Below are 22422 nucleotides of genomic sequence, written 5' to 3'. Positions count from 1 at the left end.
GCTCTGAGCTGTCAGCACAGAGCCCGATGTGTGGCTCGAACCCATGAACCGTGAGATCATGACCTGAGCCAAAGTCAGGTGCTTAACTGATTGAGCCACCCAGGAGCTCCTCAACAAGCTATTTCTTTAACTCTCTTGTTATGCATTTTCCCAGATGGAAAACTGGAATGATATTACTTCCCTTTTCAAGCTGTTGAGTAGATTAAGTGAATTAACCTATGCAAATTTCCTAGCACATTGCCAGGTGCTTGAGAAAGTAATTTCCTTCCCCATTCTGTTCTCAGGGGTGTGGGATGAGCACAAAGGCTCTTTGAGACCTTCTGCCATCTCTTTCCTGTTTATTCCAATTTCCATGCCCCAATCTTCTCTTCCCAGGATGTGGCCAGGTTCTGCGAGCCTCAAAGGGTCAGATTTTGTTGGAGAGCTACCCTCTAAATGCTCACTGTGAATGGACCATTCATGCCAAACCTGGGTTCATCATCCAGCTAAGGTAAGGGAAGGGGCTGGGATCAGAATTAGGGAGTTTGAGGTTATACGGAAACACAGTAAGAGGACTGAGTGCCCTGGATCCTAGTGACCAAAGGCTAACCATCAGAAAACTCAGAAAATGTACCTTATTCAGAAAATGTACAATGGAGCCTTTTGTTTGTTTGTTTGTTTGTTTGTTTGTTTGTTTGTTTTTAAATGTCTTGGCAATTCCATGGAATAAACCTGGTCAAAACTACGACCAATGAAATGTTTGTCATTCACTGCCCTAGAACAGGGGTTGCTTAGGTAATTTTGAACCAAGGATAACACCAACAAAACAGAATACTGATAGCAGTCTACCCATCCACAAATCTTTACCAAGTCTTCCTGTTCACCCAGTACTGGGCTGGGTTCTATGGGAGGAAAGTGAAAAAATTAAAAGACACGGATCTAACCTTCAAGGAATTTATAGTCATCAGCTCCTTTCGCTGATGTCCTCAGAAAACAACAACCACATCTGTAACAAATAAACCAAGTTTTTTCACTTGCATGGAAGATAAGTCATCTCTTCTTATGAAGCTTTGGGGTCCTCACAAATATGCAATTTATGCCATAGTACAAAGTGTAGATCCAGTCTTGTTGTAACTGTAGATAAATAACACAAGAGAGAACTGTTCACTGCTGCATCCTAGTGCTGGGAACAGTACGCAGTACACATCATAGGTGCTTGATAGATACTTGTTGCATGAATGAACGTTGAAAGAACTTCTCCCTGCCTCCAGTGTATCTCCTTTTTCCTGGCAAACACCTCTCCTTTAACTCTCTAGGGAATCAGAGTGACCCACTCACCCCTAGGATTTCTAGGGATATTGTCCACTTAGCTCTTCCTTTTCTAACCAGGGGGGGAGGTTGGCAGTAATGGAAATTTCTAATCTTCTAGGGCATGGGTTTTCAATAAGTATTTTCTGGATGGATCAGTGGAAGTTTCCACATTCCAGCTGGCTCCTCAAATGACTTTCTATCCTCTAGGAGGGACCGCATGGTACCCTGCCCGGGAAGGATCCAGCAAAACAGGTCCCCTTCTCAGTTCTCCTCATCAAGGCTGGCCCTCAGTGGCTGGTCTCCCCATTCCTGTAGGATCTGGGGTTGGGAGTGAGTCTCATCAATTGGACTTTTCTAGAGGAAGGTTAGCACAAGGAACATCTGAAGGCCCACACCCTTCTGCTTAAGGTGCTTCAGGTGGGGTCTGCCACAGATGGTGAGGGGAGGTGTTAAATGCTGCATATTATTTCAGCACCTCAGGAACCAGGCCAGATGGTCCCCTTAAAGGGTCCCCTTAAAGGAGGAGCTTCTCCAAGATCCAGGATATAAAGGAAATCTGTCCCCAAGCAAAAACCCAAAATGGTGGAGGGATTGGAGAAGCACATCACCTGCCTGGGAATGCCCCTAGGGAGGCCTGCAAATAGGTAGATTTCTTTCCTTCTCGTCAAATCTGGACCTGCTGCCCAGTGATAATAATAATAATAGGAAACACTGATGCATATGTACAGTGTTCAGACCAAAAGCCAAGCGGTCATCCCTGATGCCCCTCTTTCTATCCCCTACCACAGCCAGACCACCACAAAATCTATTTTATTACCTGTAAAATAATCTCAAATCCATCCGCATCTGACTCAAGTGCCGCTATTCCACGTTATGCCACCACAATCTCACCTCAGTTCTCTCATGGCTTCCTAACTGGCTCATGTTTCCACCCTTGTCAGCTCTGCTCCTTTCTCTCCTCAGTGACAAGAGTGACCCTTTAAAATCCTAAGTCCACTTCTGTTGTCGAAACCGGTTTTTTCCTATGAGGCTTGGAATCAAATCTGGATTCAGGATGCTGGATCTGGATCCTGCTCTCCTCCTTAGTTCATTCCAGTCTCCTCTTTACACTCCATCATGCAGCATCCCTGACTTTCTTTCAGTTCCTCAAATGCACCAAACTCATTACTGCTTCAGGGCCTTTGCACTTGCAGAGCCCCCTGCCTGGGCCTCTCTTCCCCATGACCTTCACATGACTGGCTCTGTTTCATCATGTAAGTGTCTGCCCAGATACCAAGTTCAGAGAGGTCTTCCTTGACCACATTGCATAAAAAGCTTACCCTCCCCAGTCACTCTTCATGCTCTTACCCAGTGTATTTTATTCACAGTGCTTAATACTCTATGAGATTACCTTGTATTCTGGTTTCCTTGCTTATTATTTGTTCACCAAATCAGAACTACTCTCCATTAGGGCAGGCACTAGTTGGGTATATTTAGTAGGGGCACTGCTGTGCTTTCAGCACCTAGAACAGCGCCAGCCACAGAGCAGGCCTGCCACAGCTAGATGTTAAGTACATGAATGAACGAGGGTATGAACATAAATACAACTTGGACTGTCTCATATTTTGGTCTCAGAAAAAGCTGTGGTCTCTTTTGGGTGGTGGCCTTGTCCCTCCTCCTTCCCTTTTCAGACAGAGTTACTAAAGTCTGGAGAAAGAACTCATCTGTCAAGGCCCACTGTGACCTAGCAGTGGCATCTGGATGAGAAGTCAGGTCCTTAGATATTAGACCACGTTTCACAAAGCATGATTAGTGGCCCTTACAGTCCTTTACAAAAAGTTTTGTGATAAAAACTTTGTAAAACAAACACTAGCCATACGTAGTTAGAGGGCTTCTTTTCCATAAGATCCTTAGGTGCATTTAAAATATACCGATTCACTATGTTCTAGTGTTCTCTAATCCTGACTATTGAACATTTCACCCCAAGTGGTAGAAATAGACCCTTGTCCCAGCTTTTCAGGTGGCAGTTGTGCACTCTTCTGTCTTTTCCTGCTTCTTCTCCAAAACTCGAAGGAGAAGATACAGATGTATATTCTGTGAACTCAGTACCCAGGCATTCCCTTGGGAATATTTTGAAAAATGGCTTTTCCTCTCTTGCTGTGGGATGTGGCTGCCTCCTGTCTTGTCTGTTGGCAGTGGAAGCTTGCGTTCATCTTCTGCTTTTTTGATCTGATGTATTCCAGTATTTCCAAACCTGAGACCCTTTTAGGCAAACACACGTTTATCAGATCTCCCCCGTTTCTGAAATTCTGATATAGTGCTACCTTTTCTACTCTTTGGGGTAAGAATTATTGCTACCCAGAGGATAATTACCTTCATATCCTTCCATTAAAATAGAAGAATGTGCAGAGATTTTGTTCTTTTATGGAGTTTTGCAAGGCAATGTATACTTTTTCCATTCTTCAGTTGTAAAATTATACTATAGTATCTATTCAACCATATCTTCATCAATATTTGCTTGGCATCTCTATATGCCAGGCACTGTGTTAGGCACAATCAAAACATTGATGGAATAAGACAGATGTTCTCTCCTACACTCAAGAAATTTGCAGTCTAGTGGAGAAGATAGGGATTCATGCATGTGAACGCACACACACACACACACACACACACACACACACACACACACACACAAAATCAAGAAGATAAATTTGAGGAGTTAAAATTAGTATCCTCACTATGAAGAGAACAGAGGATCTCCTTTAGAAAGAGTTGTCAGGGAAGCGTCTTTGAGGAGGGAATATTTAAGGTGAGGCCTGAGGATAGGAAGGAACCAGCCAGGCAGAATGGGTGGAAAAGTACCCCTGTAAGAGAGGCCAGCTATGTGCAGAGATTCTCTGAATGGAATAGGTACTCCCTCTGTCTGGGCATGCACATACACATGGGGACAGCAGATGTATACATGCCCCTCTGTTAAAAGAAATTCATCTCATCTCACATTGTCCAGGACCCTTTTTCTATCAGATCAGGCCAGTGGTACCACTCTTCTGAGACCTGTTCATCATCTGGTCTGGAACTTGCTCAGAGGTCTCAGGAATCTCAGGATGGTCAGGGTCCACCTGTTTTGTGCTGTCACTCTCTCTACCCACAGGTTCATCATGTTGAGTCTGGAGTTCGACTACATGTGCCAGTATGACTATGTTGAGATCCGTGATGGGGACAGCAGCAATGGCCGGATCATCAAACGCTTCTGTGGCAATGAGCGGCCAGCTCCTATCCGGAGCACAGACTCTTCGCTCCACATCCTCTTCCATTCAGATGGCTCCAAGAATTTTGATGGCTTCCATGCTGTATTTGAGGAGATCACAGGTAAAGGCCGTGGAGACAAGTGTAGCATCTTATGGCTATGCTCCAGACGAACATCTCCTTTCTGTGCACGTCTCCTTCTCCCTGCTCAGCCTTATTAAAACCCAGTGGGCTGAGTTCTCAGAAGCAACCTACACATTGAGAAGGAAGAAAGAAATGGCGAGGTATATTTCACACATGTTCACCAGAAGTATAGCTAGGAATTATGGATGCCCTCGTATGCTGGAGTAGGGAGAGGGTAGGTAATTTGTCCAAGGTCACAAAGCGGTTGGCTCTATGGATCACACTGGGGGGGAATCTCATGGTTAAGAGCATTAGCTTTGGAGCTCTGGCAGATTAAGCCGTGTGACCTGGGGTAAATTCTACTTCTCTGGGCCTCAGTTTCCTAATCAGCACATAAGGGAATATGCCTAGATCCTGCTCCATTACGGAGGCTCTGGGAGATGGAGTGGACGAAGAATGTAGCCTAGTGTCTGGTACATAGGATGCACTCAATAGCTGCCCAACCCTAGGCCTGCTTTGAGCCTCCCTCTGTCATCTGCAAGATAGGCATCAAAAGTGTTTAAGTCAGTGGTGAGGGCCACTTACTTTATGAGCAACTCTGAGCTTGACTTTAACTCCTGCCCTATTCATATCAGGAAGTAGGATTTGACCAAAATGCACAAAACGCTCCATCCTAAGGAAGCCCCCTCAGCTCTCACTGTTCTGAGATTGAATTGCATCAGGTTTTACAAACTAAGCCCAGGCTTAAAGTTCTGGGGGTTTTTAAGTACCCAATTAGGCATTTTTGTGGCATTTTGATCGCTGTGGCTTCCTATGGAAGGTATGATACGAAAGACTCAGGAAGAGTGATGGTGGCAGTGGGATCATCCTTCTGCAGCCTTGTCCTTTTGGTGAGAGTGGGAGACCACCCCCCCCCCCGCCCACCTGCCCATCCCTTGGAATGTCTCCACGTGAGCTCTCAGCAGCTGCGGCTCCCCTGTGTGCCCGCTGCCTTCACAGAGGATGTCCCCTGTAGAGCTGTGCGGGCCTGGGGGTTCTGGAAGTGTGCTTCTGTGGTGTGGTGTGGTCAGCCTCCGGCTGATCCGCCCCCTTGGTAATACGTGGCTGGCCGAGGCTGGGCAGGGGGTGGAGGGGTCACACTTGAGATACTTATGTGGGTACTCGTGACAGACAGCAGAGCTGGCTGTCAGGGAAGCCAGGTAGAAGCAGTGGCAGCTTGCCAGCTTATGACCCTGTGACTAAGGGGAGGGCCAGGAGGGTCTTTTCCTCCCCCGAAGTGGACTCCTCAGCCCCCTCTGGAGAATTTTGGGAAATGCTGGTCTGCGTCATCAAGTGGAGAGTAGCACTCGTGGCTTCTCACACGCCCTGTTTGCATGTGTGTACTTGAATTTTCTCCTCAGGCTAATGTCACCTCCTCCACACCTGTGCATCAAATCCCAGCCTTCAAGGTTTGTCTCCCATTCATCCTCCTCTGCTGAACCTTCTCTCTTGGTCCAACGGGTTGTGACTTTGCCCTATTTTGAACGTCTTACAACACTCTCTCCCCTTTCCCAACGCTAAGTGAATTATGCTTCAGGTGATAGTCGTATATTTTTTGTCAAAAAGCCCTGATTTGGTAAACACGTGTCCTGTTCATCTTTCTGTCTCTCCAGTTGCCTCACACAGAGCAAGCACTCAGTTTGGGCTTGTGGAACCGGACCCAGCGATCTATTTCCATGTCAGGGTAAATGAATGGAGGGTTAGTGGTTAGGACACAGACCTCTGTTTCCCAAAGTATTCTCTGCAGAAGAATAGTTCGCTGTAAAATGTAGGTTCTGAGGCCAGATAAGCTTGGGAAAGGCCAGACATGATGTGCCTTCTTAGATATCTGCAGTGCACATTAGGACATGGAACATTCTGAGAAGTTCTGCAGTAAAGAAATCTGGTTCGTTGCCATTTAATACCAGTGGCACTTGCCCACCATATTTGAGCTTAGAACCCTTTCTTAGTTGAACGTATCAACATCTCAAGAGACTAATGTTTACAGAATGTATGTTAGGAAATTCTCAAGTACGCTTTTGACAGTGTCATGGAGATCTTCCAGTTCCTTCCCCTAGTACCCAGGACCCTGAGCTTTCTTAAAAAAAAAAAAAAAAAAAGGATCTAAAGCTGCCTGAGGACGCCTGTCTCCCCTGGAGTCTTTATGGGAGGGGTAAAGGCATGCTTCCACTTTAATCCTGTGGTGTGCCTGTTTATGTTGGCTTTAGGCTTTTCAGACCATAGAAGCATACTTCTGGGGCCTTTGAAAATATCAAATAACATCAGATAAGCACCGATTTTAGGCATTCTCAAGTGACAGTAATGTGGATCCAGTAAAAGAAGTAAAAATATTGCAAGAAGACTGCAAAAGGCAAGTGAAAGACCCTGGTCGAGGCTCCAGGCTTGAGGAAATTGACTCACCGCAGTGACGCTGAGGGAAATTGCCTTTTCTCTTACAGCATGTTCCTCTTCTCCCTGTTTCCATGATGGCACTTGCCTCCTTGACAAAACCGGATCTTACAAATGTGCCTGCCTGGCAGGCTACACCGGGCAGCACTGTGAAAATCGTGAGTATGCTTCTGGAGTGAGGGTTGAGGAGTCACATGGGGCTGGCATGAAGAAGGCTCTGGGAGCTTATGAAGTATGTTGTTTCTTGGTGTTTAGGACGGTGTGTCCAGGGTGGCACATAATGTGGACATTCCCGTCGAGTGGTTTTCGGGGCTGGGCTGCCTCTGAGTCAGGATATTTGGAACCACTTAGGTCTTCCCGTTGACATTTCCACATCTCCCCCGCTGCATATAGTTCTCAAAAAGATATGCCTTCAAGGGCTTGAATAATATTCAGAGCTCAAAAACACGGAAGAAGTGCCAACAGGAGAAAGCCACCATCATAAAATCTCCTGTGGCTCTCAGCCTGAACTCCCTGTCCTTTGCAAGATCTGAATTTTGGAGTTGTGCCCCAGGGAAGCATCTATAGATTCCAGTATGTTGTTGCATGGTCTGAAGCCATCAGCAGAGAGGAACTCAACATCATGACCAGCAATCATTTATCAAGGGTCACTGGTCACAAAGCCTTGTGTATGACATGTGTCACAACCAAAGTTTGAGACCTGAAACAGGTGTCATGGACTGCAACTATCAGCATAGAATGAGATGCGCACAAGAATAAGAAGAATCAAAATTTGGGGAGGGGGCCAGGGGAGGAAGCAAAGGAGGGCAGATAATGGCATAGGCAGGGGTTCCCCCCAGCAGATCCTGCGTGGTGAGTGTGAGTCAGGAGCTGTATTAGGATGTGCTCCCAGAGAAGCTGGCAAGGGAGTGGGGAAGCTGGACTGGGAAGGGAGGGAAGCCAAGCAAAGGTGTGATTTTAGGCAAAATCCAGCCTCAGTGGAATCTGGAATGTAATTTATACCTCTGCGTGTATCCTGGCTTTATAGCAAGGAGCTGGGCTTCCATATCCCCCTTGCAATCAGCCATTGACCCAGGGCTGCCCTGGATGAGCGGGAGAACATGACTGACGTTCTGTGTATGTGGGATGAGTGGTTCCAGTAGCCCTTGAATAGTCAAGGAGATCTCAGATGCAGGCCAATGGAAGCAAAACCATATAGACTAGCATGCACGGGTACTTTGGGGTCGTCCTATAAGGTGCCTGGTCTGATGGCATTCTATAAAGTTCAGACATTTTCCAGTCAATTTCATCAGTCGTCCTTATCAACAAGGCAGACGGAAGCCGCGGCGTCAATAGTGTACCCTTGAGTGTGTCATTGCGTGGTGCTGAAACCATCCCTTGATTTGGCTTGGCACGGCTGACCTGAGCATGGTTATGCTGGGGGCTTAGAAAAAGATGTTCTGCTTCATGGCTCCTGCCTCGTTGGAACCTGCTGTGTTGTGTGCAGGGCAGGGAAGAGAAATGCTGCTTTCTCTTTGTTTTGAAATTGCGTGTAGAGAGTGAATCTGGAATCTCGACAGTGGCAGATCCTGAGCTTTAAAGGGCTCAATTCAGAGCGAGAAACAAGAAAAGGGGGGAAGGCTTAATTTCTTGATGAACTAATTACACAATACTAGAGCTTTGAAAAACAAGGTAAGATTGGAGAGAAGGGAAGTATTATCGAAGAAGCTGGGTCAAATCAGGGCACAGTGAGGATTTGGGGGCGGGGGGAGGGAAGGGTAGAAATTGATCAAAAGTTGTGACTAAAATATTTATGAGTTGCTTATGAGTCAAACATTGACTTTTCAGCATTTCCATTTTGTCCAGAACACAAAGCAAAACAAAACAAATACATATAATGAGAAAGAATGGAAACTATGTCATTACACACTGATTCATATCTTGAGTCACAAACTGGCTCAAATCACATCTGATCTCAAAACACCAGCATAGATGCACAAGAGAATTCTTCCTAGCTACTTTTTAAAATGTCCTTAAAAAACCATAGTTCCCTGTAGTTGTAACTGGGTGAAGGTACTGGGTATTGGTGGTGGGTATCTGATACATCATTTGCTGGCATTCATGTGGGGGACCAAATGTTTTATTATTTTTTTAAATAAGATTTAGGTTTGTTTTTCCTTCTAGGAAATTCAGCAGGAGTCCCCACTAACTCAATGAGGGGAACGTCACAAAAATTAGCTGTGACAGCTTACCTTGTAATTTCTGAACAAACCATAGCAGATTTCTAGAATAGCCTATTAGTTAGAAAAACCAAGAAGGAAAAAAAAAAAAAAAGATTTACATTATTGTTTTCCTCCTGAGTATACCACTGAACTGGAATAATCTCCCTGGAGGAAATTCCTTCAAAATGAACAAGAAACTCAAGCATTCTGGGATTCTTTGTACGTTTTGAAATGCCTAAATTGGAGTAGACATTTGTTTTACAAAATAGCTTTAAAAGCACCGAGTCAAATATTAATGAGAATTCCATCTTTTATTTATGTAGTACCAAATCTGATGAGGGGCAACCACATCATAGATGCTGCCTTAATGGTCTGCCCTCCTGAAGGCTTTGTGAAAAGGTGGATGCCCCTTTTAACAGATGAAGGATTTGAAGCAGAGAGCGCGAGGCACTGAAATTCAAAACGAGACGCTAGAATGCCACATTTCCCATGTTGGTCACGGTCTCCCAGACATGGTTCTCGCCATGTGGCTCAGTGGAACTGTGGGTGAACAATTGATAAGCTCTGGTCGTGGCCTCATGGTCCATTATGTATTCCTCTCAAAGGACTTACCTTCCCAGGTAAGCTCTGCCTGTCACTCTTTTCTAAAGAGCATCCTGACTCCCTGTCTCTTGATAGAAGCTATTCTCATTCTTTTCTTTGTGTATATTTAAGAATGTGAGTGGGACTGGAATAGAAATAGATTTTATACTGACTTACAGAAGAAATATGTGCCTATAAAAATAATCAAATAGTCCAGAGGTGTTTAAAATAAAGAGAACATGACTTTCCCTAACCGACCCTAGTAGACTGTTACTATGGTCCTTCTGGACTTTTTGCTATAATGTACAAACCTAAGTTGTTGAGAAACCAGTATTTTAAACCAGTGATTCTCAGTTGGGGATGAGTTTGCCCCCAACTTCCACCCTCAGGGGCGTTTGGCAACATCTAGAAACATTGTTGGTTGTCATCATGGGCAGGGGTGGGACGCAGGGGGATGTCACGGGCTTCTAGTGGGTGGAGGCCAGGGATGCCACTAAATATCCTACAACGCATGGACCCAGACCACAGAGTTATCTGGCCCAAATGTCAGTCATGCCAAGATTAAGAAGGCCTGTTTCAAACAAAAGTTTGTTTTCAGTGTGCTGTTTTCAGTGCCTGTATCATGGATATTTTTTCCAGGCCACTCCATGTTGGTCTACCTCATTAAAAAAAGGGGGGGGTGATTTTCTGTGTATTCCATCATAGGGATATATATACAATTGTATTCATCTAATCCCTTAAGATGGACTTGATGCCGTATTTAATATATTATTATAAAGAGAGCTTCAGTGAATATCCTAACATCTACCTCTTAGTTCATATGGAGAGGAATTTTTATAAGATAAATTCCTAGATTTCGAGCTGTTAGTTCAAAGGGCACACATATTTAAACTTGGGAGAGCTGTTGCTGAAACTGTCACTAAGAGGTTTCACCAGTTTACGAGATGAGCTGTTATAAACACCAGTCCTCAGATTAAGAATTAGGACTCGCATTTGAGAGACAAGGGTCTGCTCTTGTCAAGTTGAAAATGGATTTCTTCTCCAAGGGAGACAAGTGGGTCTGAGGGAAGATCTCATGGCCAGACTTCCTGGGGCTGTGAAGACAGAGGAGGAAGCAAGCACCCGCGCAGGTGGGCGCCTTCAGTTGTGGAGACGCTGTGAGAGCCCCCAGTGCAGTTGGACCATAGGTGCTGCCCCCTCGCCCCCAGGTGTCTCCTCAGACTGTTTCCCAAGGAGGAGCGACTTTCCCCTGCTCTCGGGTGACCTCCTCTGAGAGCAAAAAACGGGAGTGGCCCCCTCCTCAGCACTGGGGCCAAGCTAGCCTCCTGCCAGCACCCTCAGTGACCCCAACCTCCCTGGGCCACCGCGTAAGAAACTGCCCCCCCCACCTCTTTTCCCTCTGAAGTTTCCTGTTTCTTTGTATGGGACACAAGGACAAACTAAGTTCTTGAGTAAATGGTGGGAATCTTGTTCTGTAAAAGTGAAGAGCGAGGGCTTCATTGCCCCGTTCCAGTTTCCATGTTGCCTTTGTTCCTCTGGCCCAGTTGCCGATGCCCGGGCTCTCCCCTGCATCCTAATGAAGGACGATGAAATGGGCTAAATCTTGGGGCACAATGCTCACACTGCGGGCTCTGACGCGCTTGGAACAAAACAAACCGGCTTCCACCAATTAAAGAAAACGGGGGAATCTGGATTCGTTTGGGGTTTGGAGCATCAGAAGGTTTCCCGCTAGCCTGTCCCAAGGACTGGGAAGAAAGAGCCCCAGATGAGAGGCACACTTTATACTTTAGCTTCAAAGGGGCAACCGCATTTCTCATCAGAATAAGTGATTGGGAACTTGGGGGTTTTCATGGAAACGGTAATGCTGATGCAGTGAGAATGTGCCGAGGCCAACAGTGGGTCATGATCACCTCTCCGATCAGAGACGTAAGATGCGGAGCTTTGGTGGGATTCGTGCAGATTGTCCCAAGATCACTCAGGGGCGACACTGTTAAAATGGAATAGTTGCCTGGATTTTTCACCGTTCCAAGGGCCTGTCTTGTCCTTAATTTATGGAAGACAGGTGCACCTTTGTCTGTAGTCTGGAGATGGTACATCCCGGGGTGGAGAGCTTGGGCTCTGTGGCCAGAAAGACCTTGGTTTGACTCTTAGCCTGCAATTTACCAGCCAGAGGACCTTGAGGAGGTCGTTGAACTCCAGCCTCATTCTCCCTGTTTACAAAGTTCAGAAAAATAATGCCAAATATTTCTCAGAGCGTTTGTGAGGATGCAATGAAATAATCCATGTAAGGTGCTGAGTTGAGTAATAGGAGCCATTATGTTTTTTAAATTTTTTTAAATTTGAAGCATAGCTGACGCATGATGTTATATTAGTTTCAGGTGTATGACATAGTGATTCAGTTTCTTTATGTGTCACGCTATGCTCACCACAACTGTGGCCACCATCTGCCACCCTACGCTGCTATTACGGTATCATTGACTGTCTTCCCTATGCTGAGCCTTTTGTCCCTGTGGCTTATTTATTCCATAACCAGAAGCCTGTACCTCCCACTCCCCTTCGCCCATTTTGCCCATCCCCTACTTCCTTCCTTCTAGCAACCACGAGCTCGTTCTCTGTAGTTATAGGTCTGTTTCTACTTTCCATTTGTTTATTCGTTTGTTATGGCCATTTAAAAGTTTGGCAGAAAGCAGGGGACTCTCCAGATAAGGGGTAAGGGGAACAGCACCAGTTTCTACAAACTAGATGATTATGACACACCTTTCTCGGGGCTCCAGGGCTTAGGAAAATTCTCCCTTCGACTTTGTAAGTTTCCTCTGTGAACTGCTGTTTGTAAATCATTGCCAGATACTAAGAACTGCTCCCTCTGCATTTGCATACAGGCAAGAAGGATCTGGTTTTATCAGGCAAGTAGACACTTCCAGTGTTGTTGTCATGGAGGAATCCTAGATCCCAGGAGAAGACACCCACACTGGGCATGAGGGATAAGGAGCCTTTGTAACCAGGGCAGCTCAGAGTGGGGGCTTTGAGAAATGATGGATGGAGTAATGCCCCGGGAGGAACTGGATTTGGAAACTCCAGGGCAAGTTGCCCAAGCATCAGTGTTATCTGGTCAACCTCCCTTTTTCTTATGGGGATTTTCAGAAGTTACTCACTTCACATGTGGCGGGCCCTATGTCAGTCCCCTGGTGGTCATATAGGAGACTGCTGCCCCAGGGCATCCCTTAAATGTTTCATTATATGTTTCGAGCAGTCTGGCTTGAGATGGTATGAGATGCAGAAGGATAATTTCATGAAGAGTCCTGGGGAAATCCATAGTTGTTACCCACAAGCACTTGATGGCCCAGAGCCTTCAGAGATTTCAGGGGCCCCAAGAAGACCATCAGCTAGTGGACTGCTAACTCCTCATACACTTCCTTACACCTGTGCCTCCCATCCACTTCTGTCCCTAACATGGAGATGAATCTCTGACATCCTTCTTGGTGTATTTAGAGGGATGCCATCCCGTTTAGATTAAGATCTGAAAAGCAAAAGCTATAACTGAACACAATAGAAACTGCCTTTATGTAGTTATCAAGGTATTTGTTTGTTTAATAATTCAGGAGAAAGTTTCCTTTTCGTTTGGATCATTCCTTGTTGGGCGAACGTGAGTCTACATAGACGACATGACGCTTTAGCATCAACTCTGATGGGCTCTGCGGGCCTCCAGCCTCTTAGCCAGAGTGTTGCCATATCCCTTTCGGGGTAAGATGCTTTGTGGTCGGCATACAGGGGATATATTTTGCGAGTCAGCCATCCCTCTCCTTATGGACAGCATTCTAGCAAGTAACAAGAGGACAAGTGAGGCCACATGGTCAACTTTCCAGTCTGACTGTCTCTAAGAGCTCGGGATGGAGCACCCATCAGTGTGGAGAGGGCCAGACCCACCACTGGTTTACCAAGAATTTGCTTCCATTCGCCTGCCCCTGACGGGGCCCTCTTGGCTTTTGCTTCGGCAGATGAGGTCGCTGACGCAGGACTTATCGCAGGAGGCAGATTTGATTTGGGGGCTGAGGAGGTGAAGAGGCAATCCATTAGAGCGGGGACGGGCTGTGTGCCACTGAGGGAAGGCACTGGAGGAGGCAAAGAGTAGAAGAGCATGAGAGCAAAGCAGAATGAGCTTCTGGTGGGAACAAATATCCCTGCCTTCCTGGACCCTGAGACTGACCCCAGCCCCCTGACAGAGGCTAGAGGGGGGCCCCACTTTTCTCTACAGGCTTCTGCCTTGTGGGATATCAGCACTTGTCCCTCACCCTGCTTCGGAAGATGAAAGCTTCCTCTCTGCAAAACGTAAGACCTTGTCACTGGCCTCCAAATACGAAAAACGACAAAGGTAGTTGCTCTTATTTGTGTCCTCGGCACAGGCCAGACTCTGTGCTTTATGTGACATTGTCTCATTCCATTGTCTCAACATCTCCACGGGGTGGGCACTATTATCCACGCCACTTTATATATTCATGTAGCCGAACATTTTTGAGCGTCTGTTACGCTCTAGGCACTCAGGAGCTTGGACAGAGCTATACCGTATGTGTTTTCCCTTCTATTTGGCAGAACTAATCTTAGCCTTTCTCAAGTGCAGAGGAGAACATCCCATGCCACACAGTTCCCGGTCACAGCTTCCTCTAGTAAGGCCTTTGGTGATGGTGATGGTGGCGATGAGAATTAGTAAGTGGGCAGAGTCTCTTAGGACTCTTCTGCAAGGTCATTCTCTTCATCCCCAAGGCTAAACAGAACCGAATTGCCTAGCCTGGGCCATTTTCATGGTGAGTGTTTCTTATATGTTGAAGAGTTGACAATCAATACTGCTGGGAGACATTTTCCCTGGGAGTTAGCATTAGGACCCACCTTCTACCACAAACCCAGCAGCTGACTCAGAAGCCTGAGATTTGGGGAGGCCCCCAGAAGACTATCACCAAGCAGGTCCACTAGGTAGAGGGCAGCTAAGTTTCTACCAGTGACGTAGGTTACTCAGTTACTCTACCAAATGAGTGTGTGTCAGGTTGATTTTGAACAAAAGTAAAATGACTAGTACTTTCTGAACATCTTTCAAAGCCGACCTGTCTCTTAGACACAGGCAGCGTCAGCTAAGTAAATAGGCCATCCAAACACCGGAAAAATGGTATCCGAAAGACACAGTGTACCAGGGGCCAAGGACAATACTGATTAAGATCAAATAGCTAATTGTAAGCCTCAGCCTCCAAATTGCTGCCGGATGAATAAACAGCAGTGTGTGCAATCCAAGCATAATTTCACATGGATACTGTCTCATTCACACCCGCAGAGGGCTGGAAAGCATCAGGGGGACAGAATACCATTGGCTGGAAAGAGATAAAAAAGGGTTTGTAGTGGGAATTACATCGCCGGTGGGTGTCATTATGCCTGTTTGGGGAAGACTTTTGTGGAGGTAAAAGATAATTGGTTCGGTCCAAAGGCACTAAACTCAAATATAAGCTGAACAGGAAGAGAAGAGACCAGAGTCCATCCGGTGGTTATCTCTGGGCGTTGGTCTTATGTTCATTCAGGTTTCCAGGATGAACAAAGCCCCAGTGGGAAAGTTAATGCCTTTTCCAAACAGAATGTAAATTCTGTCACAAACTATTCCCTTGATTTTGGTGACAAGTGAGAATGGGCGGGTACCAAGGGTATGCTAAGAATTGAGACCAACAGCCTCCACCACCCAGCCCCCAACATCAGCCAGGTGCTGGGATCACGAATTGTGTTGAGTTTGGATCTGTTTTCTTTGCTGAAATTCTCAGATAATCTCCCAGCTCTGAAACTCAGCTCCTATTTAAAGAGACAAAATAGTACCCCGGTTTAGTTTTTGCCTCGCGCGGCTATCTGGCTGCCATAACCAGTTCATTCATATACGATTCGACAAAAGAAATGTATGCTTCTTGATGGGCAGTTTTGTAAATGACATCAAACCATTGCTGAAAGCCAGGAGGATGTAAATAATAGTAATTAGAAGGAATCCAAGTGATTTAGAAGCAGGGCAAGAACAAGCGAAAGAGAACACTAGATCAGATGAGGGAGTTAAATGCAGCTTCCACGTTTGCATTAGGTGAAATGCAGCTGCAGATGTCTCTGATTCTGAGTGTTCTGGCAGCAAAGGCAAAAAGGGAAATGCCTTAGATGGTACGGCTCTAATTGTATATCAAGTGAAAGTGGACGCAAGTTCATTGGGAGATGCAAATATCACCCATCCTGTTACAACCCCTACTCCCTTTTGCTCCTTATCCAAAGATGGGTGCTGGGGAAATGTTTTCCACTTCAGTTTTGTAAACAACAGAAATCTAATCTTTTTTTTTTATGCCAAATATTTCTAAAAGCTAAATCCATCCACGTCTCCTGAAAAAAGAGGTAGCTGGATTTTATTATGTTTACACCATCACTGTGTATATTGACCCACTGGCTTCCAATCCCAGGCTCCTGCAACCATGCCTCAGGGTTTTCTTGGGCTTCCAAAGCCACTGACTCATATATATGGGCAGACTGGAGGTGCGGAGGAATTAATGTTTATCTCATCATCCTTCAGCAAATGATTGATTGCGTTTGGTAGGTAATTACTCATACCTCTTACTCCTTCTGTAGAATAATTCTGAGGTAGGTTCCGCACGGTCTCTCAGAATTTGCCAATGGCATTGAGCCTCAGTTGTCCCCAGTAGTAGCTTTCTTGGTAACGTGAACTTCCCTGTCTCACTTCCCCTACACTACCATTGGTCCTTCCCGGGATCACCACCTAAATAAACTACCTGCACTCAAATCTCTTCCTCGCAGTCTGCTTCTGGAGGGACCCAACTGAAAGTACCTCATGAAAATATTTATTTGAGAAGCTAACTTAATAGAGGGCTGGAGCTCAGGTCAGCTAGATTAGCATTTGATTGTTTCTTTAAAATATTAGGTAAGCCTTCCATCAGTGCTGAATAATGTGTATTTCAGGATTGCACTGTCTGAGGATGCTCAAAATATGAGTGTATGGTTGATTTTAAAAGGTCCAGTGTTAGACCCAAGAATTGATCTCTCTCTCTCTCTCTCTCTCTTTGTCTCACGTTTGTGTGTGTGCATGCACACACATTCTCTGTGCATAAGAGCCAGCCCCGTCCTTTATTCGGTGGGGTGGTGAAAGTGAGTGGAGACTCCAGTGGTGATAGCTTATAGTACCTCCCAAAGGACTTGAAATCTTCTGAAGGATTTGAGCAAACTTTGCCACCTAGCATTTCCAGACAGGGACTAGAAAGTGAGTGCTCCCACCCTCAGGAAACATCATTGGGCCTTCACTAATGGTCTTGTCTTTGGTTATTGTGCCCTTGATTGACTGGTCATACTGCACTAACTTCAACGTGTGCCCTGGTTAAATGGTGATCTCTATGTCAACAGCTCTGCCTAGTAACCCAAGGGGAGCACAAATGTGCCAACACATTCCAACAAGTCCCCAGTGGTTATTCTTAGCAGAAGCATCTAAATTAGAACCCGGTTCCACCTCCCCTGGGTTCTCTGTCTGGATTTACAAGTTTTCTTTCAGGTGACACAGCAGGCTAAGGGCTATCAACCCAGTTCAATCAACGGTGCCTGATGAAATCTTTGTTGCAACTCAGACTATAGTCAACTGCTGGGGTCGGTTAGTGTTTGCTGAGACCCCACAACGCATTCAAATTCATTTAAGGCCCCGGTGATTACCTTTGTTTTATTCCTTGGTCAGGGCCCTACATTCTTTTGTAATTTTAGAAGCAAAGTTAGGAAAAGCACTAGTCACTTAGGATGAATTGGTGCTAATAAAAAAAAGAAAAAATATATGACAACACTATACATAGTATATATAGATTCCTCTGAATATTTTGTTTGGTAAAAATCTGACCTGGGGAATAGGTAGTTGGAAGGAAGTCCCCAAACCATTCCTAACAAGTACTAAGTGAGGCCAGGGAGAACCTTCAGGTACCTTAAGTACTTTAGTACAATAAGCCTTAACTCACATCACTTCTATTTCTGGGTTTAAATAAAAACGTTTCCATATTAAAGATGTAGGAAAACATCTTCCAGCGCCTTATTCTCCTGGGCACAGAGGAAGCACTCATTCAATATGTGGTGCAAGAAAATTAGTCCATGAAATCAATAGAGCTCAGCACTCCCCCAGGTCTTTCTCTACAGAGAGGCATGCTGGACTTCTAAAAGGCAAAGCAGTGATTGGATTCTCTGGTTCCTAGGGGTTTTTTGATAGATCTTGTCTTCAAATTTGAACTTGTAACTTCAAGAACAAAGCAAGAGGAAAAGACAAATATTCGTGGGTGTTTGGTATATCATATTGAAATTCTGGCCTTATTCATGAAAAGATTATTTTTGTGGGCAAGGATATACTGGTGGACACTGATATAATGGAAGAAGAGGTCTGGGTTTTTGTTTGTTTGTTTGTTTGTCACAGCTGGGAACTGCCCCCACTCCCAAGTTTTGTGATTATTAGGGGGGTGGGGAGGTGGTTCCACTTCCTAAATTAGGGATGAAGAGTGTGGACTTTGTCATATTCAATATAATTGAGCAGAGAACACAAAAAAATTGGTGTTACTTGTGTGTACTGAAGAGCCCCCATTCCTAAAAATGTCTCCACATTATCTTGACATGCTCTCTGATATCTCCATCATCATGTCCATTTCCTGTAGAGCTTCTGGACCTGGTCACCTCAGCTACCTTCTGTCGAGTATGAATCTTAGTGTATCAATCAGGGGGAGAGAAAGCCGTAAGTTTATTTGCTTTAGGTCAACCTAAAGCCAAGTCTAAGACTCATCATTCAGACTTGTGAGAAATTCAGTCTGGCATTGTTGGGGCCTTGTCTGTACCTTTGGGGGGTAAACAAGTTGCTGGATTTACAAAGACAGCACCAAATCATCAGGGAGAAGCTTCACGTGGATTCTGGGTCCACGCTATTTAGCTCGCGAGGAAGCCTCTTGTCTCAGAGCACCTGATCCCTTCAGGTCAAACACCTCTGCTGACATGGGGCCGGCCGGCTGCTAGAGGATCTGTGGAGGCTGGAGGCCCCTCTGACGAGAGCTGGCCTCTCTAGATGCCAATCATCCGCCCCAAGATCTCCCAGGAGTGCTGAAAGGCATGCAGAGCTTCATGCCCAGGGCTGAGATGACCGCCGCTCTGGGGTCTTGTCACCTCCCGGGAGTGCCACCGTGGGGAGGCATGAGGGGCCCTAAAGCCCAGAGCTAAGAAAATAGCAGACCTGTCCTTGGTAACTTTTTCCCAAGCCGGTCATTGAGCTAAGCATTTGCGTCCAAATGATTTATTAAAGGAGGTAAGGGATCAACCAGTTGATCCCAGGATCGACCAGTAAGGGAGTTGGGGAAGCGAGATGGGAAAGAGGAGGAAACCAAGCAAGAGTGATTTCACCTGAACTCCCAGACTCAGTCCGATCCTGTGGGGGTGCTGGGGAGTATAAATGATGCCTTGAGGAATAGGAGTTGAGCTTTTGTGTTTATACACCTAGCAGTCATTGTCTATAGGCAACCCTGGGGTGGGCATGAGGGGACAAAAGTCTAGGCATTTTTCAGCTTTTCATATGGGCAAGATGGTGCCCGTGCCTGTGCCCAGGGCAGTCCTCTGAAGGTGGCAGGTGTCAGCTCTCAGCAGTAAAGCGCACATGTGGAAGCTGAGCTGGTAAAAGGGGATGAGGGGACCTGGGTGGGGCACCGATAGACTTCATTACAAGAGCCATCTCAAAACCATCATGTGTCCTTCTAAAGTGGCATCACAGCGAACCACCTTGTACTGTTGCCCTGAGAAAACAAGAAAACAAGGTTAGGGAGTCTTTCTTTAAATGTTTGTCTGAAACAGCAATGCACCTCGAGGTACTGTTTTTTGTTCATGAAATGGCAGGTAAGGTCATGCTAAACTTAATGTGTTTAGCATCCCCAGACTGAGTTCTAAAAGTAACAGGGAGATGTGCTATTTATTATTAATCGTGGAGTGTATTACTTAGCAAAGCAGAAGCTTGGTGCTTCTTCAGGCCAGGGATTCAGATGTTTTACATTCTCATTTGGCTTTGTGTGGAAACATCCATCCCACTGAGGAGAAAGGAAGCACAAAGCCCTTGAAAAATCAAATAGAAAAGAATCATGGATCTGTTCAACGGGGAGATACAAAGGATTCTAAAAAGAGAACCCACAGGTGAAGTGAAGAGATAGCTTTTGAAATGTAACCCTGGGGAGGTGCTCTAATGAGATGCAGATGGTCTATAGACCCAACACGTAGATGTCTAAACTGGGAGAGAAAAGGATGGGTGGAGGAAGTCCTAGAATTCTCTTCAAAAGCATCCTAGGAGAGTGTACAGCTTTGTATAGTATGGGAAATAAATGAGAGGGAAAAGGAAATGATGCCCACTGGATGTTTGAGACAAGAATACAATTCTGAGGCTTCATGTTGCTTGATTAAAAGAGATGAGACAGAGACCATGGCTGATACCCAGAAGTCTGAGTCAACATCCTGGGCCCAGGTCTCCAGCGCATCATGCATAGACATTACCAAGAAGCTAGACAATAGAGTGGCATATTGTTTTATATTCAAATAGACCCAATAATAGGTCTTTAGATTTCCTCGTGGGTTTTCTTTAAAGTGTCTGAATTTGGGGAATTGAGTTTTAGAAGTTGCGTACTTTGTAAATAAAGGCAAACAGGAGAAAAGGAAACTGCGTGTTATAGAAATTATTCCTCAAAACAAGCCCAGCCAGATAAGTGCTATTATCCCATTTTTCAGGCCCAGAAAAGCAAGGTTTGGAAAATTATGTCATTTTCCCACACCCTAGTTCATTAAATGGAAGAATGAATAAATTTTACCCTTTATCCCCTCCACCTACTAACAAAGATTAACTGAGGACCTCTGGTGTACTTATTCTGGACACTGGGGACCCAAATAATTATTTCAACCTATATCTGTCTGATTCTGGAGGCCCTTCTTTTCCCCCCAGATTCTAGTGACAAAGCTCATTTAAATCTGAGCCCACAGTAGGTTGGATTATTCTGTGATTATGCAAGATGGTAATGAGATTTACAGGGAGGGGAGAGAGTATGGGAACATAAAACAATGCATGGCCCAGTTCATGCTAGGTTTATAGGCTGAGCAGGGAGGACCCAAACCATTTTGCCTGCTATTTTAAAAAAATTAAAATAACGAATGACCACAAAAATAATAAACACCAAACTTCTATGGCTACAGTTTCTGATTGTCAAACATGGGGAAAAAATGATAAAGAGGCAAAAATCCTTTTTGATGTTACAAGCCAGAGAATGACTATAATTATTTTAAAGTATGTTTTTCCCATCCGTTTTTTTTTTTTTTTACCCCTTTGGCTGCTTAAAATTTTTTCTTTGATTTTGGTTTTTAACAGTTTTGTGTAATAGGTCTGTGCCTGGTTTTCTTCCTATGTATCCATGTTGGGACTTTGTGAATCTGTAGGTTGATGTCTCTTATCAGTCTTTTTCAGCCATTATCTCTATATACTGAGATGCTAGGTACATGTATTTGTTAACCTTCTCTGTATTCTTACATGTTCCTGTACATTTTCACTTTTTTTGTCTCTTGGGCTTCATCCTGAATTTTTTCTTGCGAGTTATATTTCAGTTTATTAATACACATAAGCTGTATCTGACTTGCTATTAAACTCACTTAATTTAAATTAAGCTTTAAATTTCTGTCACTGTAACTTTTCTGTTCTACCTTTCTCCTTTGGTTAGTTTCTCAGGTTTCCAGTCCTCTACTGAGGTTCTCAATTTTCTGTTTTATTTCCTTGAGCACATTGAGCATATTTATTTTCAAGTGGTGTCCTAAAACTACACATCTGAATCCTTCCTAAATCTGTTTCTATTGCCTGTATTTCTCTTGAATTTTAGCCATAGAGTTTTTTTCCCTAAGATTGAATTTTTAAGTAATCTCTACACCCAACTTGGGGCTCGAACTTATAATCCTGAGATCAAGAGTCACATGCTCCATTGACTGAGCCAGCCGGGTGCCCCAGCCATATAGGGTTCATTGGACCTAACTCGGAAGCATCATTCAGCACTAGGAAGCTCCATCCTGCCGACCATTCATGAGCAATAACTTAAAATCAAATAATAGTTCTCTGTTATAAGATCTCATCAAGTTTAAGGTGCGTTGTTGATTTAATTATAGCTTCTTTGAGAATTGGAAATAAAGACATACTACATGAAATGTATACATGTGACCTGATTCAGACATGTCACTTAAAAAAGAGTAGCATCTAAGAATTCTAGAAACATGGCAGAACTCCTCAGCCTTGGGCAGACCTATTTGTATATCCTGACTCAGTTTCTCTTGGAGTCTCCCTTTAAATCCTCCTCAGGGAGAAAGGCAGATAACCTAAATTGTCCCAAGGCTTTGTTACCTCCAAAGGCTTGAGAACTTTCCAGTGCGTTCCTGCTGGTTAAACCCACATTAAATGGGGAATTGGAAATAGGATCCACAAGAATGCTGCCATTAGGAAATCACAGGGCAGGAGCCTGGTGGACCACAGAAGTCCTTACTTCTAAAA

General features: G+C 44.9%; 1 protein-coding gene across 1 annotated transcript in view; it reads left to right on the top strand.

The window, feature by feature from the left end:
- The window catches only part of PAMR1 (peptidase domain containing associated with muscle regeneration 1), a 75968-nt gene that overhangs the window by 42113 nt on the left and 11433 nt on the right, over positions 1 to 22422 (top strand). Inside the window, exons 4-6 of the mRNA XM_043580963.1 lie at positions 376 to 490; positions 4421 to 4638; positions 7116 to 7223. Of these exons, the coding sequence (XP_043436898.1) occupies positions 376 to 490; positions 4421 to 4638; positions 7116 to 7223 (441 nt within the window). The remainder of the gene's footprint in view (positions 1 to 375; positions 491 to 4420; positions 4639 to 7115; positions 7224 to 22422) is intronic.

This window comes from Prionailurus bengalensis, chromosome D1 (genome assembly GCF_016509475.1).
Source record: "Prionailurus bengalensis isolate Pbe53 chromosome D1, Fcat_Pben_1.1_paternal_pri, whole genome shotgun sequence".
Classification (NCBI taxonomy): Eukaryota; Metazoa; Chordata; class Mammalia; order Carnivora; family Felidae; genus Prionailurus; species Prionailurus bengalensis.
Note: the sequence above shows the minus strand (reverse complement) of the source record. Positions and strands in the feature narration are given on the sequence as shown.